This window comes from Labrus bergylta, chromosome 17 (genome assembly GCF_963930695.1).
Source record: "Labrus bergylta chromosome 17, fLabBer1.1, whole genome shotgun sequence".
Classification (NCBI taxonomy): domain Eukaryota; kingdom Metazoa; phylum Chordata; class Actinopteri; order Labriformes; family Labridae; genus Labrus; species Labrus bergylta.
The window spans coordinates 20,896,363-20,918,916 of record NC_089211.1 but is presented as its reverse complement, the minus strand read 5'-3'; the positions used below and the strand labels follow the sequence as shown (position 1 = coordinate 20,918,916).

The window sequence follows — 22,554 nt, the reverse complement described above, 5'->3', positions numbered from 1 at the left end:
TCACAACAACTCCTTTTTTTTCTGCGCGATAAGAAGATACATTGTTGTTAAGGAATCAATATTTAAACTACAGCTTCTTGTGGGAATGTTTGGAACATCCATCCTCAGTGACTTAACCAGTGCATGCACATTTCATTGCCCTGCTCCTCAGGGGTAAGTGTGCAGAGCTTTTAAGAGGGTCAGACCTGGTTGGAATAAAATAAAGTGCCTCCCTGGTTTCCCTCTGGCTTTGTACCTTCTTTTTAATTACCTCTTGACACAGTATTAACTTGCTTGACCTAAAGGTTAAAAGATTGCTTGTTTGCCTTCAACAAAAGAACAGTTCAAATGCTTTCATTGGAAAGTTCAAGCCAATATAAAGCCATTAACTCACATGTTTTTATTTATAAAGATCATCTTACTTTATATCTACTGTTTCTAAACTACATTACATTTACCTATGGAGTCTGTAAAGCCAGAAACTGTAGCGACGGGTTTATGTCGTATGTGAATATCTTTACCAAACTGAAAGGTGTACTTACATTCTGGACTATAACTAAATTGCACACATATATTGGCAATGTTAAGCTACAAAATTGTTCCCAATGTATTTGTGCATTTTGGACAGTCCTCTCCCTATTTAAGTCAAACATAGGACTGAAGATCTGCATTTTTTGTATGCTTGGAGGTGTAATTTAAAAACACATAGTTTTAGAAAGTGTTGAGATATTGACATTTTTAAAACCCTAACTTTGAGCCCAGTTTTCTTTATTAATCAGTGATTCAATGTTTGGGGAAAAAAATCTGTGCAAGATATCATTCTGAAGGAGGCACAAGCGGATACGCGTTGGTGTATTTTAATGTTCCTAGCCCAATGAATTTTATATTTTCAGACAATTCTGAGTGCCTGGACCTGGATTATTTATACCTATATTTTCTTTAAACAAATGTATTTTTGATGGAATTACTCTCTGGGCCCTATTATACCTAACCAAATTTCATATACAGTTCAGTGGAACTGTCAGATAGTTTCTTCACCAACACAGTTTTCATTTTCATGCCAAGCCACCATATTGTGATCCATCCACTCATTTTAGGATATCATGTCTGTGTAGATTCTCAGTCATCCAGGTCATGGATGATGTCTTCAAGATCTTCATCCAAGTCCAGTTGCCTTTGGATCAAGCTTTGATGTAAACACAAGAATGTTTCCTACGCTAACACACAGCAGCGCCTCTACTCGTCAATAAATATAATTTTAAGTAGCAGTAGGTGGGTTGGACAGACCATAAAACTACACTTGCCCCTTCAGGCAAATGGGTTATAGATGTATTGATTGGTAAAATAGCGTCCTGTGACTCAATGTACCACTAGCAATAAAACACATTTAGTCTTATTAAATGTTACCAAGCCATTTGGATACTTGCTTACTTCGATAGCCATTAATATGTTATAAACACTTGGATATCAGATTATACCATTTTACAGTCACAGTAAACTTTGCCCTAAGACTCACTTTTTGCCAGTAAGGGAAGGTTAATAACTCTGAGTAGCTGCTGACAACCCACATTGGAGATTAATAGCCTCACTCGCTGTGATCAAGTGAACCATCAAAATATGTCATTGCCAATAACCCATTGCAACTGCAAGACATTGTCACTAGGGGAAAATCAGGTATATAAATCACCGTCTCCTTACTCCAAATCTCCATCAAAGGTGTTTTACAACTCAGCACTCAACCAAAGAATAGATGTATCAATCTTTATTTTTATCACTTACCTGCTTTCTTCGCTCACTAGATTTTCCCTCAGTGATTACTGCAAGCTTAAAGAAAATGCACTCTATTCAATGACAAAAGTGCTTGATGAGAGTCAGCATATTTTGTGGGGAGCTGGAGCAAGAGCATTAATCAAGTGCAGGGGCAGACCAATAACAGGCTCTGTAATCATGCTGGAGCAGCGCTCTAACTTTGGGCTGCATCGCCTGGTCATTCATCATCGGGAAAAGCAAGAGGGAGATTAATAACAAGTACATTAGTCAGTGTTTAGATGCAGCCAATGCATTTTTGGGTCAAGCCAACAGAGTCAAAGTGCCAAAGAGATGATCTTGATTTGGTAATGATTTGGAAAAGGAATACTTATCAGACATTGTTGTTTTTGACAAGATAATGACTGTGGAATATATTTGTAAGGTGATGTAAGTTTTCTTTACTCGTCCAAACAACCTTTATGGATCACTTCTCACACTGCTGTTAATTAATAAGTGAGAGTGCATCGTTTATGAATACTTTCCAAAGTCTTTGGACTGATTTAATAGCTCCCACATTTGAAGAAACCTTCCATTGTTCTTACTCTGAGATATCCTGGACTTTTTTTTTTTTTTTTTCACCATTTTCCTCCTTCTGGACTGTCTTGCAAATGGCATCTTGCAATTGATCGTTTTTTCATCTTCGACTGACTATTGCCTCGATCCAGAAGGAGAGCCTGTTAGCATGCACCTCACAGCTGAGGCAGGCCATTATTTTTGTCTGCTTCACCTTCCCCACCCTGTGTTTTCCCCCGAATTAAGGAGTCATTTGTCAATGCTTTGAGTGCCTGCCAGAAAGAACTGATGCACAGAATGCCATGTGGTGTCTGTCTAATTCGGAAAAATTGAGTTGCCAAGTAAAGAGAAGAACAATAAGACATGGGAGGCCCGAGACAGAGAATGGACCTTTAAAGATTTGGTACAATACAATAAATGTGCAATTTTCCTCCCTGACAGTGCTTAACAAGAGCACAATCCAGAGGCTGTTACTGGACAATTGCAGGGTTTAGGGCTAAATAAACACATAATTTAAAGAATCAATTGGTCTCTAATGCAGCATCTGCTGTCTCTCTCTCTCTCTCTCTCTCTCTCTCTCTCTCTCTCTCTCTCTCTCTCTCTCTCTCTAAAGACATTCTGCCCACAATTGAAGGATCAACATTTTAATGATTGTTCGCAACTGGCCAGTGTGAAGGGAAAGTGGATAATGACACCCACCCATTGAAGCCCTGTACTGTTGATGACATTTGAATTCCCCTCTACCTTTAACCCTGACAAGGAGCACAGGTCCTGAAAATGAAGCAAACCTCAAAATAATTCGAGTTAGGTCTTGCTAGGGCAGCCACATAATATAGCAACACTTTCTTAAAGATACCTAGTTATATCACGGATGGTACAGACAAGTAAGAATGACCACCAGCTGGCCTCCAGATGAACATTATTGGAATAGTGCTCATTATTTGAATTTGAATATGTGATGATTGTATTGATGTATTGAACCTTTATTAAACAAGGAGAAACTCATTGAGATTACAAATCCCTCTTTAGAATGTGGGTTCAGACAATCAATGGGCAGGCCATACATACAAACGAAGAGAGTCAGAAATGATGGGAGTAGAGGGTTGGCGTTGACATGTAGCAAAGAGCAGAGGCCGCATTCAAATCCAGGGCCGGTGCAATGAGGACTATAGCCTCTGTATAATGGGTAAACACTTGTACCACTGAGCTAAACTGGTGCCCCATAAATGCCTCATTTAAACAAGGAAGTGGATTATAAAAGGTTAGCCTTGCTCATGGGGGATTGTGAAGAGTGCACCATAGAGTTTAGCTGTAAAACCTAACATTCATCCAAAAACAGAGCGCCCTCCAAAGACTTGTTTGACTAGATGCAAGGTGAAACTTGAGAGGATGGGGTCTATTGGATGGGAATAAGTCTGAGAAAGAGCAAGTAGAACTAGAACAAACCATGAAGAATCACAGAGGACATTAAAAATATGACAATTTGTTAAAAAATAAGATCCAAAGGGAATAAATCAAGAACTGTCATTAACTAAGGTTGTGTTAGAGTGTTTCCACTGTCAGATAATGCTGGCTTTCCTTTTTTTAAGTTGGTCTATGATCTCTTACGTGCATCAAATTGTTTCCCCATTGACCCATTGGTCAAAAACCCAAAGTACCCAAGAGGAGAAATCTGCAATTATAAATAACAGGCCCAAAATGTCTTGGTGTCTCACAACAAGCTTAGTATCAGACAATGGTTGTGAAAGAAGATTGAACATAAAAAAGGCAATTGGCAATTTTCTCTCATCCCTATTTTCTATTCAGTCTTTGTCCTGACCACACACCTGCGCATACATTTGAAAAATCAGACTGAGAAAATAAGCAGTTGGGTCTTTCAGAAGATGGCTGGCCCCACTCAGCATGATACCGTTAGAATCGCAAAAAATCAAAGAACACCCAGGATCCAGGCTTCTACTCCTCCACTGAGATGATGTGGTTCAGCAATCTGACATATTAAGAAAGACCCGATCTGTCTGTGTGCACAGCATACAAATATCTTACCCAGGATAACTTCATTTGTCAGATGGCCTTAGAGAACTTTTTGTTCCTCCAAGTGAACATGGAAAAGATTGCTGCAGAAAAGGATATAGACAGCACTGGACAATTGCCCAGAAGACTCCATTGCAATCTATTTAGTTTTCTAATCAATTTGAAAAAGAGAAGTATTTGAACGTGTGTCTTTCTGACCCCTGTTTTGTGAGACATTTTTATTTGTACTCATTTTTTTTACAAAAGGCTCACCATTTCATTGACGGTTCATGTAGGTCAAACTCTTCCAACTATCAAAGTAAGCATAAAAGTCTGGCAGTTTGGGGAATTCGAAAAGTATTTATTTGGGAATTTCAGTGCACATATCCCGTGGCTAACCATGAAATTCTAATCCAAACAAGTCTGAATAAAGACAATTAAACTGAGAAATAGCAAAAAAGTCTGTTTGGAGGGTTGCATTAGTACATTGATCTGGGGTACTTGGAATTGCTGGATGACATCCATACTTCCATTGCACAATGGGTCTGCTATAACCACATACCCAGTCCCTATTGGGAGCCAATAAACTTTTCTTAATCTTTAATCTGCTGCAAGTCAAAGGGGAAATTGTAATTATCTTGAAATGTTTTTAGTATGCATAATCAAATTTTCAAGTTCAGTATTACAATTTTGTCAATGGTTTTGTCATCTGAAATCCTTAAAATGTTGGCGTTGTAAATGTTGTTGATACTGCCTTGCCTAATTAGTTGATGTCACTCATATCCTGTTTAGATTTCATGCTCAGATCAGATGGACCCGCATGGTTTGGGTGGATGTAGGTGGCCATTAAAAAAATCCAATCGCATATAGCCATCAGAGCACAATATACCTACAGTACCAAACCACAAGAAAATACGTGTTACTTAATTTATCCAATGGAGGGATTTGACCTGATAATGTACTCATTGGCTCATTTGGTGTTAGTGCTTTTATCTTAGTGTGACAGTGAGTGATTGGCTGTCTGCAAAGAATGTGTCAAGAAGGTGTTGTGCCAATGTGCTGTTGATGAGTGATAATACTTCACTGCCAACAAAAAATGAGATGAGCCAATTATCTGCTGATGTGCCATACATCTAACATAAAAAACTGACTATTTAAAATGAGGTGTCCCTGGCTCAAAACATTGTAAGGTGTGTCACAGCATTACAAATTCTAATCACACATGAGCAGACACTTTGAAATAGAAATAAAAGAAACCATTTTGTGATTGAGTAGGAAGGTAGGCAGGGTGCCTGCCCACGCATGCCTGCAGTACATACCTAATGAGATATGAATTTTAAAGTTATTTTGCCAATGCTGAGGAGAGTATTCCTGACTATTTTATTATTTTTAATGCTTTGCACTTCATCTTTGCCTGAAGCCCATGACAAGGTCACAATGTACAACTCTTTCTACAGAATAAATAGCAATAGCGAATACGCAGTTGGAGTGGCAACTACAAGTCAAATAAGTCGATCTGTTGTGACATTGCCAACTTTGCTCTTTTTAAACCTTTGTAAGATAAATACATTTTTAGTAGTTTATGTCTGCTTGGAGAGTTGTTTCTCAGGGATATTTTTAAATCACATTATAAGCCACATCACATTTATATTATTGGGTCAGTGGCAATATTTTCAGAGCTACTTTGGAATGACATTGCTACTTAAGCACCCAAGTACACAGAGAAAAAGACACAACAAACAGTGACAGTCACAGTGACAATACACCCAAATCCTCCATGCTCAGCAGGGCATCTGTCTTCCTATCATCCAAGATCTATCTGCTGTTCATAGTCAAGTCACCCTCACAACACACTGAGTTCCCCGTGGTCACATTGCAACAGACAGTCCTTTTTTGTTTCTTTGCAAAGAGAAACACCAGGGTTGCTTACCCCTTCGTTCTCTCTGACAGCAGGCCTGCAGAGCTCAGTGTATGGTTACAGCTGAGCATGCTGAAGTGAACACAGCAGCTGATCTATACAGCAATGGTCAAGCTGACATTTCCCAGAACAAAAGAGAAAGATTTTGCTTCTTAGAAAAGGTAGAGTCCTCCTTTATGTGCCCTTGCATGGGCACAGTGGCTGACGCACATACAGAGTGAAAACAGATCAATTGATCCGGAAGCAACTCTAAGACTTTTGCCGTACAAAATCCCAAACTTATGATGTCCGAGGACATTGGTAATCCTCAATTTTTTATTAAGCTTAGACTTTTTAGACTTTTTTTGATTTGGAATGGAATTTCTAAAACTTTTTGATGGAAATGTGGTACAGAAATTCATGTCCTTTTCAAAACTGTCTGGTCCTTGGTTAGCAAATACCAATAGAAAAGTTGGAGTAGTTAATGGGTAGACACAGGGCTTTTACGGGAACTTTACCTTCTCTATAATTTTTAGATTCTCAAAGGTAACAAACACATGTCAGTCCTCTTACTTCAATAGTGCTTTGGGTTCAGTGCTAACAACAAAATGTTAGCATGATAACATAAGTTATTGTAGCCTAACACTACTCAGAGCTGCTAGAATGGTTAATTGACAAACTATTTAATGATACATATTATAAATACAATTTCCTCCACACTGGCATTTTACAATTGGTAACCTAAGACTGCTAGCAGGATGACAGGAGCTTTTAGCTCAAAGCCCTGCTATCAACTATCCTACCATTACTCAGAGTTGCTAGCATGGCTAATTGAAGTACTGTCAATGTAAAAAAAAAAGAACCTCACTAGTATTAGGACTGTCATTGTCCTTCTTAACCTACTAGCATACTGACATTAACATTCAGCTCAAAGTTCTGCTTTCAAGCACCGCCACTCACAGTTGCTAGCATGGCTAATTGACAGACTCTTAAAATTTTAAATGGAAAAACAATACCTCTTGCACACTAGCAATGTTGCATTGTCATTCTAATCCTACTAGCATGCTGACAGCATTTTACCAAAAGTACTTCTATAAGAAGGCCTACTGCATTTAAGAGTTGCTAGCATAGCTGTTTTCCTTTTTTTCATCCTTTGTCTGTATGAACAATAAATGCGTGTACTGTGACTCACTGGCAGACTGCTTGCATCTCAACAGGAAGGTTTGGGTCTCAATGCCTAGTTCCTGTAGTCACTTGCCAAAATTTATTTTGAGACAAACAGCAATTTGGGTTTTTATGACATGTGTAAAAGTGCTTTGAGTGGTCAAAAGACCAGTAAAGCAATACGAGTCCAAGCAAATGTGCCATCAAGTTGAATTATCATCTAATAAAATGCCATTTAGCCCACTATTGAATCCCACAAATAAAAAATAAATTAGCATAATGCTATCCTATTTGTCAAAATGATAAATAAATCAATGTGCCTTTAACTGTCAGTGCCTCTGTTTATCTTTGAGTGTGCATTCATGCAGTTGTCCGTTTCTTTTTTGTTATTTCATCATTGTTGCCAGCGGAGGCGGGCCTGCATGTCTTGGCCTTGGCTCGGTCCTGAGAGTTTATGGACACAGAATGCTGATTGCTTGTGCTCTCCATCACAGCACCATCACAAACGCGTCCAATTAATGCCAATTTACCAGCTCCTCCCAGACATGACCCGACCAGTGTCAACCCCTGCAGCAAAAACTTTTGTTGTTTAAAAACTGCTTTACTCTGCTACAACATACCGAAAGCCCTAGGGTACATCTATTTTAAACCACTACTGGATTGGGTTTATTAATGTTTGCCTTTGCACTGCCTGTCATAAAATCAAGTGAGTGCTCACAAAGGAAACACGGCATGTTGGGGAAAATGTCATTAAAAACGCTGTTATTGCTGGTGTTCATTTTTGATGAATTTACATTTTATTAAAAGTGTAGACATCAGGCACACTTGAGAAACCTTTTATGGAAGAAGTACACGCGCTAAGAATATCACATGTAGTCGTTGATTGCAGGTGGATGAGTAAAAAGCAACGGAAATGCCACTAATGCTTATAAATTGCGTTAGAAACAGCAACATTATAATGGCATGTCCAGGCACTCTAGCATTTATTTTCCTCTTTCAACCTTTTTTTCTCCTTATTTTTCAGGGAAGAGGCCATGATGTCCACTTATTTCGAGACTGTGGAGGACCTATTGGCATCTTTTGGACCGGTTCGGGACTGCTCCAAAGATAACGGTGGTTGCAAGAAGAACTTTAAGTGTGTGTCTGACAGGCAGTTAGAGTCATCTGGCTGTATGGTAAGTGTGACGTTTCTTTGATGAACTCAGCTTTCAACCATGACTCATTTTACTTCATCTGTGTTTATAAAAAGCCATGTTCATTAAAAATGTATGTAAAACATTTAACAATGGGGCGGGTTAGAGGCAGGCTAAGAAATCCATAATAACATACAAAGAAAAAGGCATTGTTAGGGGGGTAAGAGGCGGTGTGTCCAGTGAGAGGTGTGCTTGCCAGTGATAGAACTGTGGTAAAAAAAACCTAGTAGTAGCATTTATCGTCCGTGCTAGCTGTCACTTGAATGGGTGCTGAGCTGTGGCTAACTAGCTATCAAAGCTCAGAAGGTGTTGACGTGTGAGATCAGTGAGGCAGCAGACTACAGCCTCACTAGCAATCGCAGATTTAAGCCTTCAGTCTGGCCCGGCACACAGCCTCATAGATATGCTGCCTGAGCATTAAAAACTTGTCACGTTAAGCTGTAACTCTGCACCATCAGTGTCCCATAGGGGATCATTGAAAAATTCAGGAATCAGGAGTCTCATTCTGGGGGAAACAATAAAGTTGAAATATTGAGCAGCGCTTGTGCTACTTAGTAGTTATTGCAGGACTTGTGTTGAAGTGATGGATTTTTTTTAAAAACCTTCATTTGCATAATCACTTCTTTTTTATGTTTCTCTCCAAAGATATTGCCACTCATTAAATTTGCATGCCATCTGCTGTATACAGTGGCATTGCATTTATGTGATATTTTCCGAATAATCCATTATAGTTTATGTGCTGTTTACAGAAATAATGAGTATTCGTTGGTGTTACTGTTTTTGCTATTTAACGGAGGGACACTTTGGTGCCTATGGTGAGCAGCAGTTATGACTCAAGATAAACATTTGACAGGATGAAACCATGTGTTCTAGTGGATTAAAGGCAGGGTTGGGGAATTTCCTCCAGATACACTTTTTCAGATTTTGGTTGAAATTGTCTTTCAGAAACGGGGCTTTAGGGAATGCTACTTTCAAAATCATGCTAGTTTTCGAAAATGACCAACCCTGCCTTTGATAGGTACCAGTAGAAAATAGTTTATTAGGAATAAAAGTAAAGTACTTGATGAGTATTCCGTTTATGGATATGTATCCATTTGTGCAGAAAATCTATTAAATATGTAACTTTAATATCTATTCATGAGCTATCTTAATGTGTTCCTCTTTGATTTATAACCCCTTTATTTGGATTTTACTTTGTGAACTGAAGTGCAAAAGAGCTCTTTTCCTGGCATATTTACAAGTTCAGGGTGACTGGAAACGTCCATTGCCAGGATTTTGACAGCATGGGGCGGGCCTGGGTTGTAAAGTAATTAAATTGATGAGCCATCCCAATTGCTGGTGGATGGTTTGGTGAGTCATTAAGAGCTGGGTCGGGGCTATAAATTGACAGCTAGTTTTTTTTTTTTTGTGTGTGTGTGTGTGTGTACCAAAGGCAAACACTGACACTGAAATTTTAGGATTTTTGCTTTCTCAAGGACTGGTTCTACCCAAAGAAAATATCCACTCATAATATGCATGCAAACCTTTTTCAGTGAAACATCTCACCTTGTGTTACATTACACAACACCTGACATTGAGCATGAATGATGAATAATATTCCGACGCTGTAGGCAAACGGTAGTGCATACCTTCACTGAAAGCTCTTATAAACCATATACCTTTTTATTGTTTGTAACATTCTCAGACCTTTGTTCACTTTTTTTTTTCTATAGAGAAGTTATTCAGCCCCTTTCACTCTGCAAGTCGTCCTCGCAATTTACCTCCTACCGTGTTACCATGGCAACAAGGCCATATTAATAAAACTGAGTCATATTCCCCGATCATTCTTCAGAACCAGGACTGTTACAGCCTTGACACTATAAGTAGCTCCCGGCAGTTGTTTTTTTCCCTTTTTCTATGTCTGAGATATGTTGTCTACTTTTAGTTATTAAAAACATGTTGACGGTATTTTATTCATCTTTTTGTTCCTTTCACTTGATAATAACCCTGGGTCTCTGACATTTTTTAGGTATTCTTCTGTTGGGCCAAGTGGGGCCAGAAATATGCATGAACAGAGGCGATGCAACGTGTCAGTCTTTTCTGCGCAACACAATTAAATGTGGCTTCCAATGGATGAACACTTTGTGCTTATTTGTCAATCTGTGTGATGACATATTTGATATTGTGTTGCTTTGGCTTAAAGGACTGTACATGTAACTTAATTTGGCATAAGTTCATTTTCTCTCCAATTTAAACCAACCAAATTCAACATTTGACTTTATTAGTACAGAAATATTTGGTTTGTGCCACCACATGCTTTATGTTCTATAATATCACGGGGCTTTTTACGCTGTAAACGGGGATGGATTTTATATGCTTCACATGGTGGAAGTAGCTGATATTTGTAAAATCATTTACAGTGACACCTGCAACAGTATTCCAAACCATGTTTTATGTATACTCTCATTGGTAGTAGCATTTGCATCGAGTGCAGGTCTGGAGAAACAAATTGGAATGGGCATTTTCTCTTATGAAATGCGTGCAAGAAAGATGAATCCTTATTAGAACCAGAGGTGGAAAGAGCGTGTATGAAATATAAATGAATCTTGGCTAATAAGAGCCTTGGATTGTTTGCTAAACTTAAGCCCCTGGCCACATGGAAGGGCGTTTTTCATATACATGTTTAAGTGAATATGCATGGTCCATCTTTGTTTTCCTCTTCTGCAGCTGGCCATCAATGCATGCAGAACCGAACTCGCAGGAATGAGTACCAAAGAGAAAAAGGAATTGAAGGAGATTTATTTTCCTTTGCACCTCTTCCTAACGTATTGAGACCTTAGAAATAATTGAACTCTCTCTTTCAGAAAGTAAAAATGAATTAACTGTTGCACGAAAATGATTCAGATCCGTCGCACACCTTTGCATGCTGATTTATACGCACACAAATACAGTGACAAAGCCTTCCAGCTCTCACAGATTAACTCTAAGAATCACAGACACAGTGATATTATTATTTTTTTGTAATTTTATCCACCCTTGTCAGAGCGGGTGCTAACACAGAGCCGCGACATGCCACGTGGAGGGCTTAGAATCCATTATCAGAGTCGGTCCCCGAAGGTTGTCTGCTGCTCTTAAGACAGTTGAAATACATTTTCCAAAGATTTAATTCTAGTCTGAGACATTTTCTGAAGTTTTGGAGACGTTGCTTGTTCCATTTTTTTTGTTGCCTGTGTTCCCCTTTTTCTGCCTCTGCTGAGACAATGACAGGTAGTTTTTATTCTGGTGCTCGCTAACCTCAGTTTATAACAACAGCTGTTGGGCACACACACACACACACACACACACACACACACAAACAGAACAGTAATGTTTTCGTGCCATACTTTTCACCGCTTGGCTCATCAAACATTGGTTGGTCATATTTTACATGACAGAAGGAATGTGTTGAGTGACACTGTAGATTGTTTTTGCTGTTTGCATTAAAGCCTGTACTTGTTTTTTAACCCACAGTTTACAATGAAAATAGAAATGTTACTTTGAAAATTTTTCTGCCAATTTCTTTGGAGGGTAATTCATGGTATAAATTTGAATTAATTTTATTTGATTAGAATGAGGGTTCTAATTATTTTGCAAAATTTCTTCTCTGTTTTCTTGTTCGTCTATTAACATTGATGGTATGGGGGGCGCTGATGGCCTCATGGTTAGTGCATGTGCCCCATGTACGGAGGCTAGTCCTCCAAGAGGGCCGCTTCGGGAGGGGTTGGTGACGACAAACATTTCACATTTTCCCCTTCGCGTTAGCTATTTTCATTTGCTTTTGGATCTGCAGAGAGATCTTATTTCTATGCTTAGATGTTTTTTTTTCTTTCAAAATAAAAGCTCTTGTTAACGCTTAATGCAGTACAAAATTCAAAATAAAAGCAAAACAAAAACATTTTGAAATGCAAAATAATGGAACGCAAAATACGCTGAAAATTAAATTTTGATTAACAATTATCTTTTAGGGATTAATTACGATTGACCAAAACGTCTAAAACCTACAGAGCCCCTAAAGGGACGATAAAAAAAACAATTTCAGGTGAGCACCAGATAGTACTATTGAGTGTGCACGTTCTTGCCGTTAAACTGTCTCACGGGACACTCGCCAGTTCTAGCTAGTGATAACCTGACGTGATATTTGCACGCCTTCCCAAATCTAAAAGCAGAGGTAATAAAGCAGTTACATGTAGAGAAAGCCAAATATTCTGACTGCTTTTCTAACAAAAGACTAGAACTCTTCATACATTCAGATACCAGACTTTATGGGAACATGGTGTGAAACTAGTGAGGCAACTATTCTTCCTAATACTGCATCTTACGTTCCTCAGGCAGACAAAAGCGAGCCATGCACTTACTATAGTTACTACTCCTTCTTTCACTCCCTCTTGAAGAAACATGAAGCTCAGTATAAGACGTGTCAACGTGATACAAGGTGAAGTTCCAAAACTTCTTATCACCTTGTGGCTGTCGGCCATGTTGAATGTTATCTGTTAAAAAAAAAAAACACCAGTATCTGAATCCTCTTTTAATTATCTTGCAACACAATAGCAGAGAAGTGAACAGGATTTCAACGAGCAGATGTGTTTCTGTGGGCGAACAGCAACCATCTAGCTTTTACCCAGCGGTGTGGAATGAATGGTCAAATTTGTGTTGGACCTGTGGTCAATGTGCCGTGTCATCCGCTGTGTTTGTGAGAGCGAGGGGGTATTACTGATGCACTCGCTGAACTCTCCCGAGGCTGCTTTGGTGAAGTTCAGAACTCTGTGAACACGGCTATTCCTGGTCGCTTGCCATTTTTAAAGTTTAACTTTGACAACTACAGCAGCCTGTGGTTTCTCTGCTTTTAGGAAATAGTGGCATGTTTTTGTTGTTGTTTATTTCTTTATGGCACATTGTTGTATCCTGCTACAGTATCCGTCTTCTTAATGGAAGTACTCAGAGGCTGAGCAGATGGGAGTGTATTAGTAGCCTATCGTTCATCAGTTGATGTCCCTTTTGGGACGTCTCTGGTAAAGTTGTACGGATGCACGGTTGGCAAAGACATATTTCTTAAGCTGCAAGTGCTAATGAAAGGTTTAATTTTGGCCTGTCAAACCCCAAGCAGTTTTTAAAGAGTTCCGCGAAGACAGATGTTATTTTCTCCAATCTCATTTGAAGGTGGTTGTATAATGTGCGAGACGAGACGAGTTTATTAAAATGTGCAGCTCACTCCAAAAGTCAGGAATGAAATGATGAGTTGTCAGTGTGGAGCCAGATTTCCACTCGGTTGCTTCTGGTTTGCATAAAGAGTCAGCAGGGAGGGGAAAATGGCAGCTCCACCCAAACAGAAGTTTTGTGCAAACCCTATTCCTCTAATCCCTCGTCGCCCCCCCCTCCCCCCGTATGTCCCCACTGTGCCGTGTTCCTGACAACAGCGCATCATGGCTCCCCCTGCTACGCTGCACAGCACAGCTCAGTTTACCTCATTTCCACTGACTCCCAAAGCGTCATGATTTAAAGAGAAATGTCAAGAATTCCTTCAGCCTTGCACTTCGACACTGTTTGACGAAATGTTGCATCAAGTGCGTCGTTCGCCGCAAAGATCCTCACTGAAGACTAGATGTGGAGTCAGAACCTTTGCACAACAAAAAACTGTTTAATAACGGAGACATTTGAACGTTTTTGGAGTGAAACTTCAACTTGTTTATTTTGATTTTCCTCACACAACTAAACAAAATGTGAAAATTCACATCTGCCAAAACATCTGAACCCATATGAGACATGTGGACCATGAAAAAACAGACTTTGCACATGGGAAATATTTTCCTGGCATGATGTGGGAGCCTCACATGGATGTAACAATACTTCACAAGGGATGTCATTTTTTATTCAAAGTTCAGGATAAGTTCATATTCGAACTGTAATGAGCCGTTTGAATTCAAAATACACAGTCAATCAGCTCACCAGGCCGTCTGAAGTAGTTGATCCAGCAGAGGGCGCTCTCAGTGTAACTTGACCATTGCGTGCACTATTGACCTCAGTAAATGAAGGCGTGCTATTTTGTCCCTTTGGGTGCACCATAGTCTCCGTAGTGTCTCCCTGTAGTCGCAGTGATGGAAAAGAACGACTTCGCTGCTCCTTTAAATATTTAATTTCACTTTGAAAAACTCTCAGACAGCTCAGTTGCCAGTCAAGAGTAATATCCGTCAACACGATGCAGCATGTAAAACAGAGGGGGAAGCACGAGACACCAAACACAATAATATGCTTGGAAGCAGGTTGACCCCCCCCCTCCCCTCCCCCCACACTCCCCCTCGCACAAACAAGTGCAAGAGCCACAGAGATTGACCCAACTTTTCAAAAACAGGAATGTATAATGTGACTCAAATTTAGTTGTTGGAAAAATTTAGTTTCTTTTCAGGCTTTGTGTTTTTCAGTGGCAGAAACACAGGCTGTACCTCGGCTTATTTAAAGACATTATCCTTATTTGGGCAGTAAATGTATTCATTGTATTTTTTTTTTTCTCATATCATTTGTTTACTTTCAACCCACAAAATTACGTATGCCAACATATGAGTGTCACTTTTCATTCAATTGTGTATGGTTTATTAAATACAGTATTTTTTTAAACACCCTCAAAATTTCTCAATAATGAATCCCCCCTCCCCATTGGCTCAAGGTGAATTCTCCGGATAATATCCTGCTGCGTTCTCACATCAACTCACTCGGACTTACGTGTCATAAATGCATCACGGCCAAGTCTAAAGGCACATGAGGGATCCAATATTTTCTATTTGATTTGAATTTTTTCAAAACCGTTTTTCAATGGGAATCACTGGCCGTCAGTTCATGCTGGCAAAGTCGAGAAAACGCTGAGGGAATGAGAAGAAGGACTTTTAAATCAATCCCAACTAACAGGTTTGATAACCCCGAGGAAGATTGCTTTTTTAATATCCTCTTCCTTCTAATTTAATAAACAAAGGTGGAGTGTTTTTTCCACATGAAATACAGATAATATATCGTATTATTTGAGGCATATGATGATACGGGGGAAGCAGAACAGCAAATGATTGTATATTGCTATTATGACTCATAATAACTTAGAGGTGCCTCTTTTATTATCTGTCTCTCATACTCAAACGCTCCTTTCTGAAAATCTATAGAATATAGATTTTCATAACTAAGCATGATCCAAACAAGAAAACATATTGAGTTCTAATTCTATCTAAAAACAGCCGTAGAGTTCTATTTTTTCTGTCAAGGTGCAGCATTCATATTTGTCTCTCTGTGCTTTCCTGCTACAAACATAACAGAGCTCATTAGCAGATGATGTCTCCATGGTCCTCGTGATCAAAGACGGCAAATCACAGCAGCTCCTAAAAAGCCTTTTGGCAATCAAGTTGAGCCTGATAGCAGCAGAGTCAGACAAAGCTCCCCTTCCTCCTGCCGTGTTATTATCAGTGGAAGAAAAGGTGGAGGAGGAACAGAAGGCAACGTGGCCTTTAAATACAGACATTATCCTGATACGCTGAGCACATGCAGACAGATTATCATTGTGCAGAGAGACAATGATATCATGTTTGTATGCCAAAAGAAAAAGAATCAAAACCCAGTAACGCAAGCTAAATATATCTTTATAAGCATAGAATTTTTTTTATTCGCCCGTCGGCAGAAACGTCCCAAAAAGCTGGGAGATAACTCAGTGTGGTTTTTTTTTCAAACAGAAGATTAAGTATGAAGTCTGAATTCCCATAAATCTGAGGAACAAACAGCTGGGGTTGAGACTCCTTTCTTTTTCTTTTTCCTCACATGAGATATCGCACCCTTGCAAGTTCTTTTTTGCTCATGCAGCAATAAAAGTGTTGTGCCTAATTTAACCCGTTTGAGCTGCACAGTGGAGCTGCGGGGCATGCGTCCCCGCCACTTTTTTAAAACCAGATTAAGCTGTCACATATGCTTTTTAGAGTATTTGATTTTCACCCCTCCCCCCCTCCCCCCAACACCCTGTCAGAGTGATTTAAAGCGTCTCTGTTCCCAAGAATCTGTCTTTTTTTTTTCCTTCTCTGTGATGTTTTGTTTATGTGAGTGTCGCGTTTTCATTATCTGTACTTTTTTTTTAATCATCCAAAACTGCGTCTCTAATCTTCAGTGTGTACAGCATTTTTTTTTCTCCCAAATCCGTGCTCTGTCGTCAAGGCGGAGGTCACAGTGGGGATATTGGGAAAAAAAAATCTTGATCACTGACTCTTAAGACTTTTAGAAAGCGTCTCATCTTCCTCTGAAGTGTGCAAACGTAGGAACATCTGGCATCATCTTATTTTGACAAGATTATTACGACGTACGCTTCTCAATGGATGACGCTCAGTTCCTGATTAAAGCGGTGGACACTAATGGCTAATTAGGAGAATGAATCGCATCAATTCAGATAGAGTGAGCATCATTTGGTGTAGGTGATGTATGTGCGGCTCCTAATGCACAGGATGATTTCAGGCATACCGGTGCTCATGAATTCCTCAAAACCTGCTGAGTTTGTGTTTTAATCCCTGGAAGTATATTCAGGAGTGATTTACCATCACTCTGCTGTTTAATGTCGTCGTAAAATTCTCATTTGGAATCGACCCAAGAGGAGGCCAACATAGTCAAACTTAAGTGTTTAATGCGGAATGTCACATGCTTAAATTTGTGGATTAAGACTATATGCAGGCAGAGAAATGTCAATGTGAAGACACTCCTTCAGATTCTTTGAATTTCAGAGCAGACTGTCAGACCAAAACAAATTTTCTCTTTAGACACCCCTCTTTCATCCCTCAGCTCCCATCCTGTTTCACAATCAGTGTTCTGTAAGGCAGAGACAGCACCATCAGACGACTTCTGAACTTCTGAAAACAAGACTCTGCGATCAATTTCTATCAGTGATATCCATCTCAAAGATGTTTAGATTGTGATATGTTTGTCCTTAATAGGACATAGAAAGTATTTTCTTCGCTTCTTAGAGAATGTTAGTTCTCCTTCAGTTGTACTGTTGTGACAAAACTGTCAGAATGCAGCTACAAACATTTTACTTTAGTGGGCAGGGCTGTGACTCTTACCACAACTTGTGGCAGGGCTCAAATAAAACATGTATGAAACAAGTTTGAGGTTTGCATTAGTTGGCAAAGACTTATATAACAGTAGAAGGTGGCTTTGCGATTTTCCTCAAAACAATTGTGCTAAAGAGGGTGAGGTGCTAAAGAGCTGCTGTATTGTATTGTGCTGGTATGGATTGCACATTTGCCCTTATGCATGTTTATATAAAGTGCTGGTGTGATTGCACATAGCTACAGTATATTGCATAACATTTGCATATACAGATGTGTGTATGCACACTGTGTTTTGGGAGAACTTTTTCAGAACTCATCTGTTTTGAGTTTATCAAGACGAGAGGTTTTTTTCTAAATTTGCGTAGTTATGGGCGTGTCTGGGTCGACCGAACGACGGGCGTGTTGTAGCTGCGTCAACTCCCCCTCTTTGACCTATTACTGGAATTACTAAAAGTTAGGTAGAGTCAAATGGGGATGTCAGTGAGACTATACGTCGATGATTTTTAGAGGTTGATGATCTGAACAATGCAACAACGTTATCGCACATGCCGGTGTTTGGCAAGGATTCAAAAAGGGCGACGTTTTTAATCTTCATTTTTTCCAATTTGAACATTTCTGCAGCCCTGAGAGATCCCATGTAACTTTATCGTCTTTTTCATTTCCCCCCCCCCCATTTGTGATACAACTGCTTTCATCCAATCTTATGAGATAGAGATCTTAATACGATAAGGCAATCTTGGCATTATAGGAAAGCTAATTATGAGGAAAGAGCTGCGTGATTACATCGTGTTGAGTCACTTCTGGCATTGGTTTTTCACTTTGGCTGTTCGTCTTTATCATAGCATTGAACAGTCCTACAACCCGTCACCCCTCCTGTGATTTAACTGGCTGCTTATATATATTTATATACTTCTACTTTGGAAGTTTCTTGTGTAAATTAGAGAAAAAAAAAACATCCTTGAGATGATGATTAAAGCCTGACATGAGTGTGCAGGTCTTCCAAATCATTTGAGTAAGCTTAAGGTGACATTGTTGGCTCATCTGTTTGTTCCCTCTCCAGCTTGTGACTGAGTTAAAAACTTATCCTGGATGATTTTTGTAGCTAAATCCTTGGATAACTGGAGCACGGCAGCTGCTCTGAGGGCTTTCAAGGCTTCACAGGTCTCAAAGTTGGGAGTTGTTTGCTTTCCACTTTGATACATTATTGCTGAGGAGACGTTACCAAAAAAGTTGGAAAATGGATTTGTGTTTCCAACTGAAGTTGTAAGCCTGACTTTGATCAAGTCCAGAGTTTAAAACATTAAAAACTAGTGTTTATTTCCTCTCCACTCCTCTAACTCTTGTAACTATGTCAACCAACCTTCTCTTTATTGTATCCTAGACGTGACTGCCCTTCTTATTTCCCCTGCCTTACATTACATAACCCACCAAAATGAGGCTTTCATTGGTGCTGCAATCTCAGTTTTATCACAAAAGAAATAAACAAATCACAGCTGGCATCAGGGTGCTTTCAGCGCAACATGTAATGACATTAAGGATCAGTTAGTCGGGCTCTTCGTTTTTCCAGAAGATGACTTTCACCCTGTTCAGTCTTTACAGTCAAACACAGCCGAAGGGCAAGAAAACCAATTTACGCCAACATTATGTTGCTCTGTTGGCAAAGTCCCAAGAAAAAAGGAGAACAGCATTCCCATGCATGTTGAATGTGATTAATGTTACAATGCTGGATGTCCTTTTACTATTTCTGGGCAAAATTGGAAACAGTGAGGTCTCTTGTGTTCAAATTTTACGCAAACTTGTCTTGCGAGAGTCCAGAACCTGAATTTAGGCTCTGCCATCTTTTTCCCCAGAAGAGGCATATTATGAGCACATCAGTGGGGAAAATTAATTGTTCTGTATTATAGGCTACTATACACGCACCTACAGTACATTGGAACTGTTTCAACAAACTGTTTCCCCTTGTGAATTCACCGATTTGTTTCTAATTCTTTAATGTAACAGCCAACTGAGAGGGGGAACAAACTCCCTTCTAATTGGAGGTCGTCTGACAGCAGTTCTCAATAAAGTTCCTGTCGTTACCATTGGTACCAAATGACAAAAGACACCATCAAATAACCTGACGAGCCTGATCAAGTGATGAGCAAAAAGAGATGACCATGTCAGGGTCAATAAAACATCCTTGATCAGATTTTTAGCGGTTGAGTATGCTGTCTCTAGAATATGTTTTTTCTTTCTACTACATTCCCTGTTGAATATCCCTATCAAGATCTATTTGACCTTCTGAAAAGATACAAGGGGGGGACTATCAGGCTTTAGTTTGGTACGGAGCAACTGGGTCTCGTGTGAATGTGCCCTTAGAGACACGTGTCCAAATAAAAGAGTAGCACATTTAAAACAAGTCATTCTTTCCTAGTTGAATGGCTTATTTGAAAAGTTGTCATTACAGTGATAAACCAACCGAAACAAAGTTCTCCAGAATAAACAAATCAGTGCTTGTCAGTGATGTGTCCCATCAGCATTTTTTCTCGCCTCTGAGCTGAGCCAGCAGTAAAGTTCATCAAGTGTTCCCTCTTTGTTTAGTGTTCAACTCTCTTTTGTTTACATACAAGAAGGATAACGGCGCCCAAATCCTAAACTGGAGGCAATTAAGCAGCCGAGTTATTAATGGTTAGTACATTAACATTTTTAATGGAGTCGAGCTCTGTTTTATTTGCATCTGCTGATAATGCATTTATACTTAATTTGTATTTATTTTGCTGGAGGAAATATAATTCATTAAGAACGCATACGTTAAATGCTGTACAGCAAATGGGCATGCAGGAATTGGACCCACTTTGGATTTCTGTGCAGGGTGCGTGAATTGTTGGCTCACAGGTGAATTTTGCATTGTGTCAATAACCTAAGATTTTAACAAAAAACTGAATAATTAGATGAAATTAAGACTTTAAATAAATGTATCCCTTTTTAAACTGGCAATCTATAAGCACCATTTGTGATGCTTCCCCCAAGCAGCAACCCCCGATCTTGAAAAAAAGAAGCCAATGCGGAAGTGCAAAATCCTGCAGTTCATCGAGTGTCCACTTGAGGCTGACTCCAAGAACACCTGAAGTCACATACACACAACAGTTAAAAAATCCTGTTTTTTACAGCATAAATAATAATGTTAACACCCTGGTACAAACAACAAAATAGGTCTGATTAGCTCTTGTCATCACTGGCACACACTGTACGGGGGGGTATTTTTTTAACACACCTCTGTTTTGATTGTTTGAACAATACGTGTTATCCATAGTTAGGCGCGTAGCTGACATGATTGACAGGTGGGCTCGATGCAACAGTTTCGTCAAGAGGCTCAAAACCCGCCTCTTCTCCAGCTCTCAGCCTGTCGTTAGGTTGACTGAAAGTTAGGCTGAGACAGCATTTCCAGCATGGCGGCTGCCAATGAGACTCCGGAGCCCCCCTGCTGTAACAGATGGCTGATGTCACTCAGGCCTCTTCCATTAATATTTACAGTCTATGGTTTCCCCTCGCCTTCCCTCCTCTACTCTGCTAATCCGGTCCACACAGCGCCGCAGGAGCTGCCTTGGTCCTTTTCAGAAAAAAAGATAATTTGAGCACAAATCAGCGTGATAATAACTACCTTTTGTGACACAAACTGGGTTTAAGAAAGAAATATTGGATTTGGATTTGTATTTTAAAGTTTGTACAATGTCCCATGTGTTAACATGGAGTATGTGGGTTTATGATCCGTACTGCAGCCAGTCAGTACGGGCAGCTTAAAATGTTTTGGCTTCCTTTTCTTTTTTAAATGCTTCCTTTTTGTTCGTATTCCACGGCAGAACATTTAATTCATTTCTTACGCCTTGTTGGCGTGCGTAGGAGAGGACATCCATGTCTCCTCAGCTAAACCTGTAGGCTTGGAGCTTAACACATGTGGAGTTTTGTTTTCAGCGTGACAAATGGCTCTTTGTTGACTGACAATTCCATTCAACTCAAATAGGGAGATAGAATATGTTGGAGTTAGATTTCTTTCCCCCTGCGTGAGACTTCCACAGTTTCTGTATGGTATCAAAGAACATAAATGCCATCTTTCATTTTTCATTCACTGAATCTCTCTCTCCTTACTCAAATTCCCACTGCCCACTTCCTCTCTCTGATCTCACTATCTGTGCCTCCTCAGTGCTGCCTGATCCTGATTAAAATGCACACGCTGACCTCTGCGCCTCACTCTCTTCTTCCCTCTCCCTAATTTATGCTTTCCTCCTCACCCTCTCTCTCTCTCTCGCTCTCTGCTCCCCTTCCCGTCCTCCCACCATCTTCTCCTTCTTCCTCCTCTGTGTCTCTTCTTTTTCTTGCAGTGTCCTGAGGGGCTGAGGCCAATGAAGGATGGCTCAGGTTGCTATGACTACTCCAGGGGCATTGACTGCACGGATGGCTTCAACGGAGGCTGCGAACAGCTGTGTCTCCAGCAGCTCGTGCCCCTCGAAGATGACCCCAGTTCCAGCAACGTGCTCATGTTTTGCGGGTGAGAATAACTTACAGTGGAAAAAAAAGAAAAAAAAAGAAAAAAGGAAAGGTGTCTGCGGGCTGGAAATAAAGCTTGCTCATGAAATTGGCTCTGTGATTGATATTTCTATCAAGAAATTCTTCCTCAGGCAAAAACCCACATGAGGGAAATGAGATGTGTAAATAAGGAATAAGCAGTGATTTCATACTGACTAATTCAAATACGAATATGCTGGAATATATTTACCCAAAATAACAAATGGAACAATGCATTGTTTTAATAAATATCTATCCTATTCAGAGACCTTCAAGCATTTCACTTTGTCCACTTGTCCAATAGTTTGCAGCATCATTCCCAGTTATGTTTACCAAATTGTGTGGCTTTAAAACCATGTTCCAAACTATA

The 22,554-nt window shown here is 39.7% G+C and overlaps 1 protein-coding gene across 1 annotated transcript in view; it reads left to right on the top strand.

Moving 5' to 3' along the window:
* The window catches only part of LOC109987349 (astrotactin-2), a 309,847-nt gene that overhangs the window by 192,459 nt on the left and 94,834 nt on the right, over positions 1-22,554 (top strand). The window contains exons 11-12 of the mRNA XM_065965428.1: positions 8,397-8,547; positions 22,001-22,167. Coding sequence (XP_065821500.1) covers positions 8,397-8,547; positions 22,001-22,167 — 318 coding nt within the window. The remainder of the gene's footprint in view (positions 1-8,396; positions 8,548-22,000; positions 22,168-22,554) is intronic.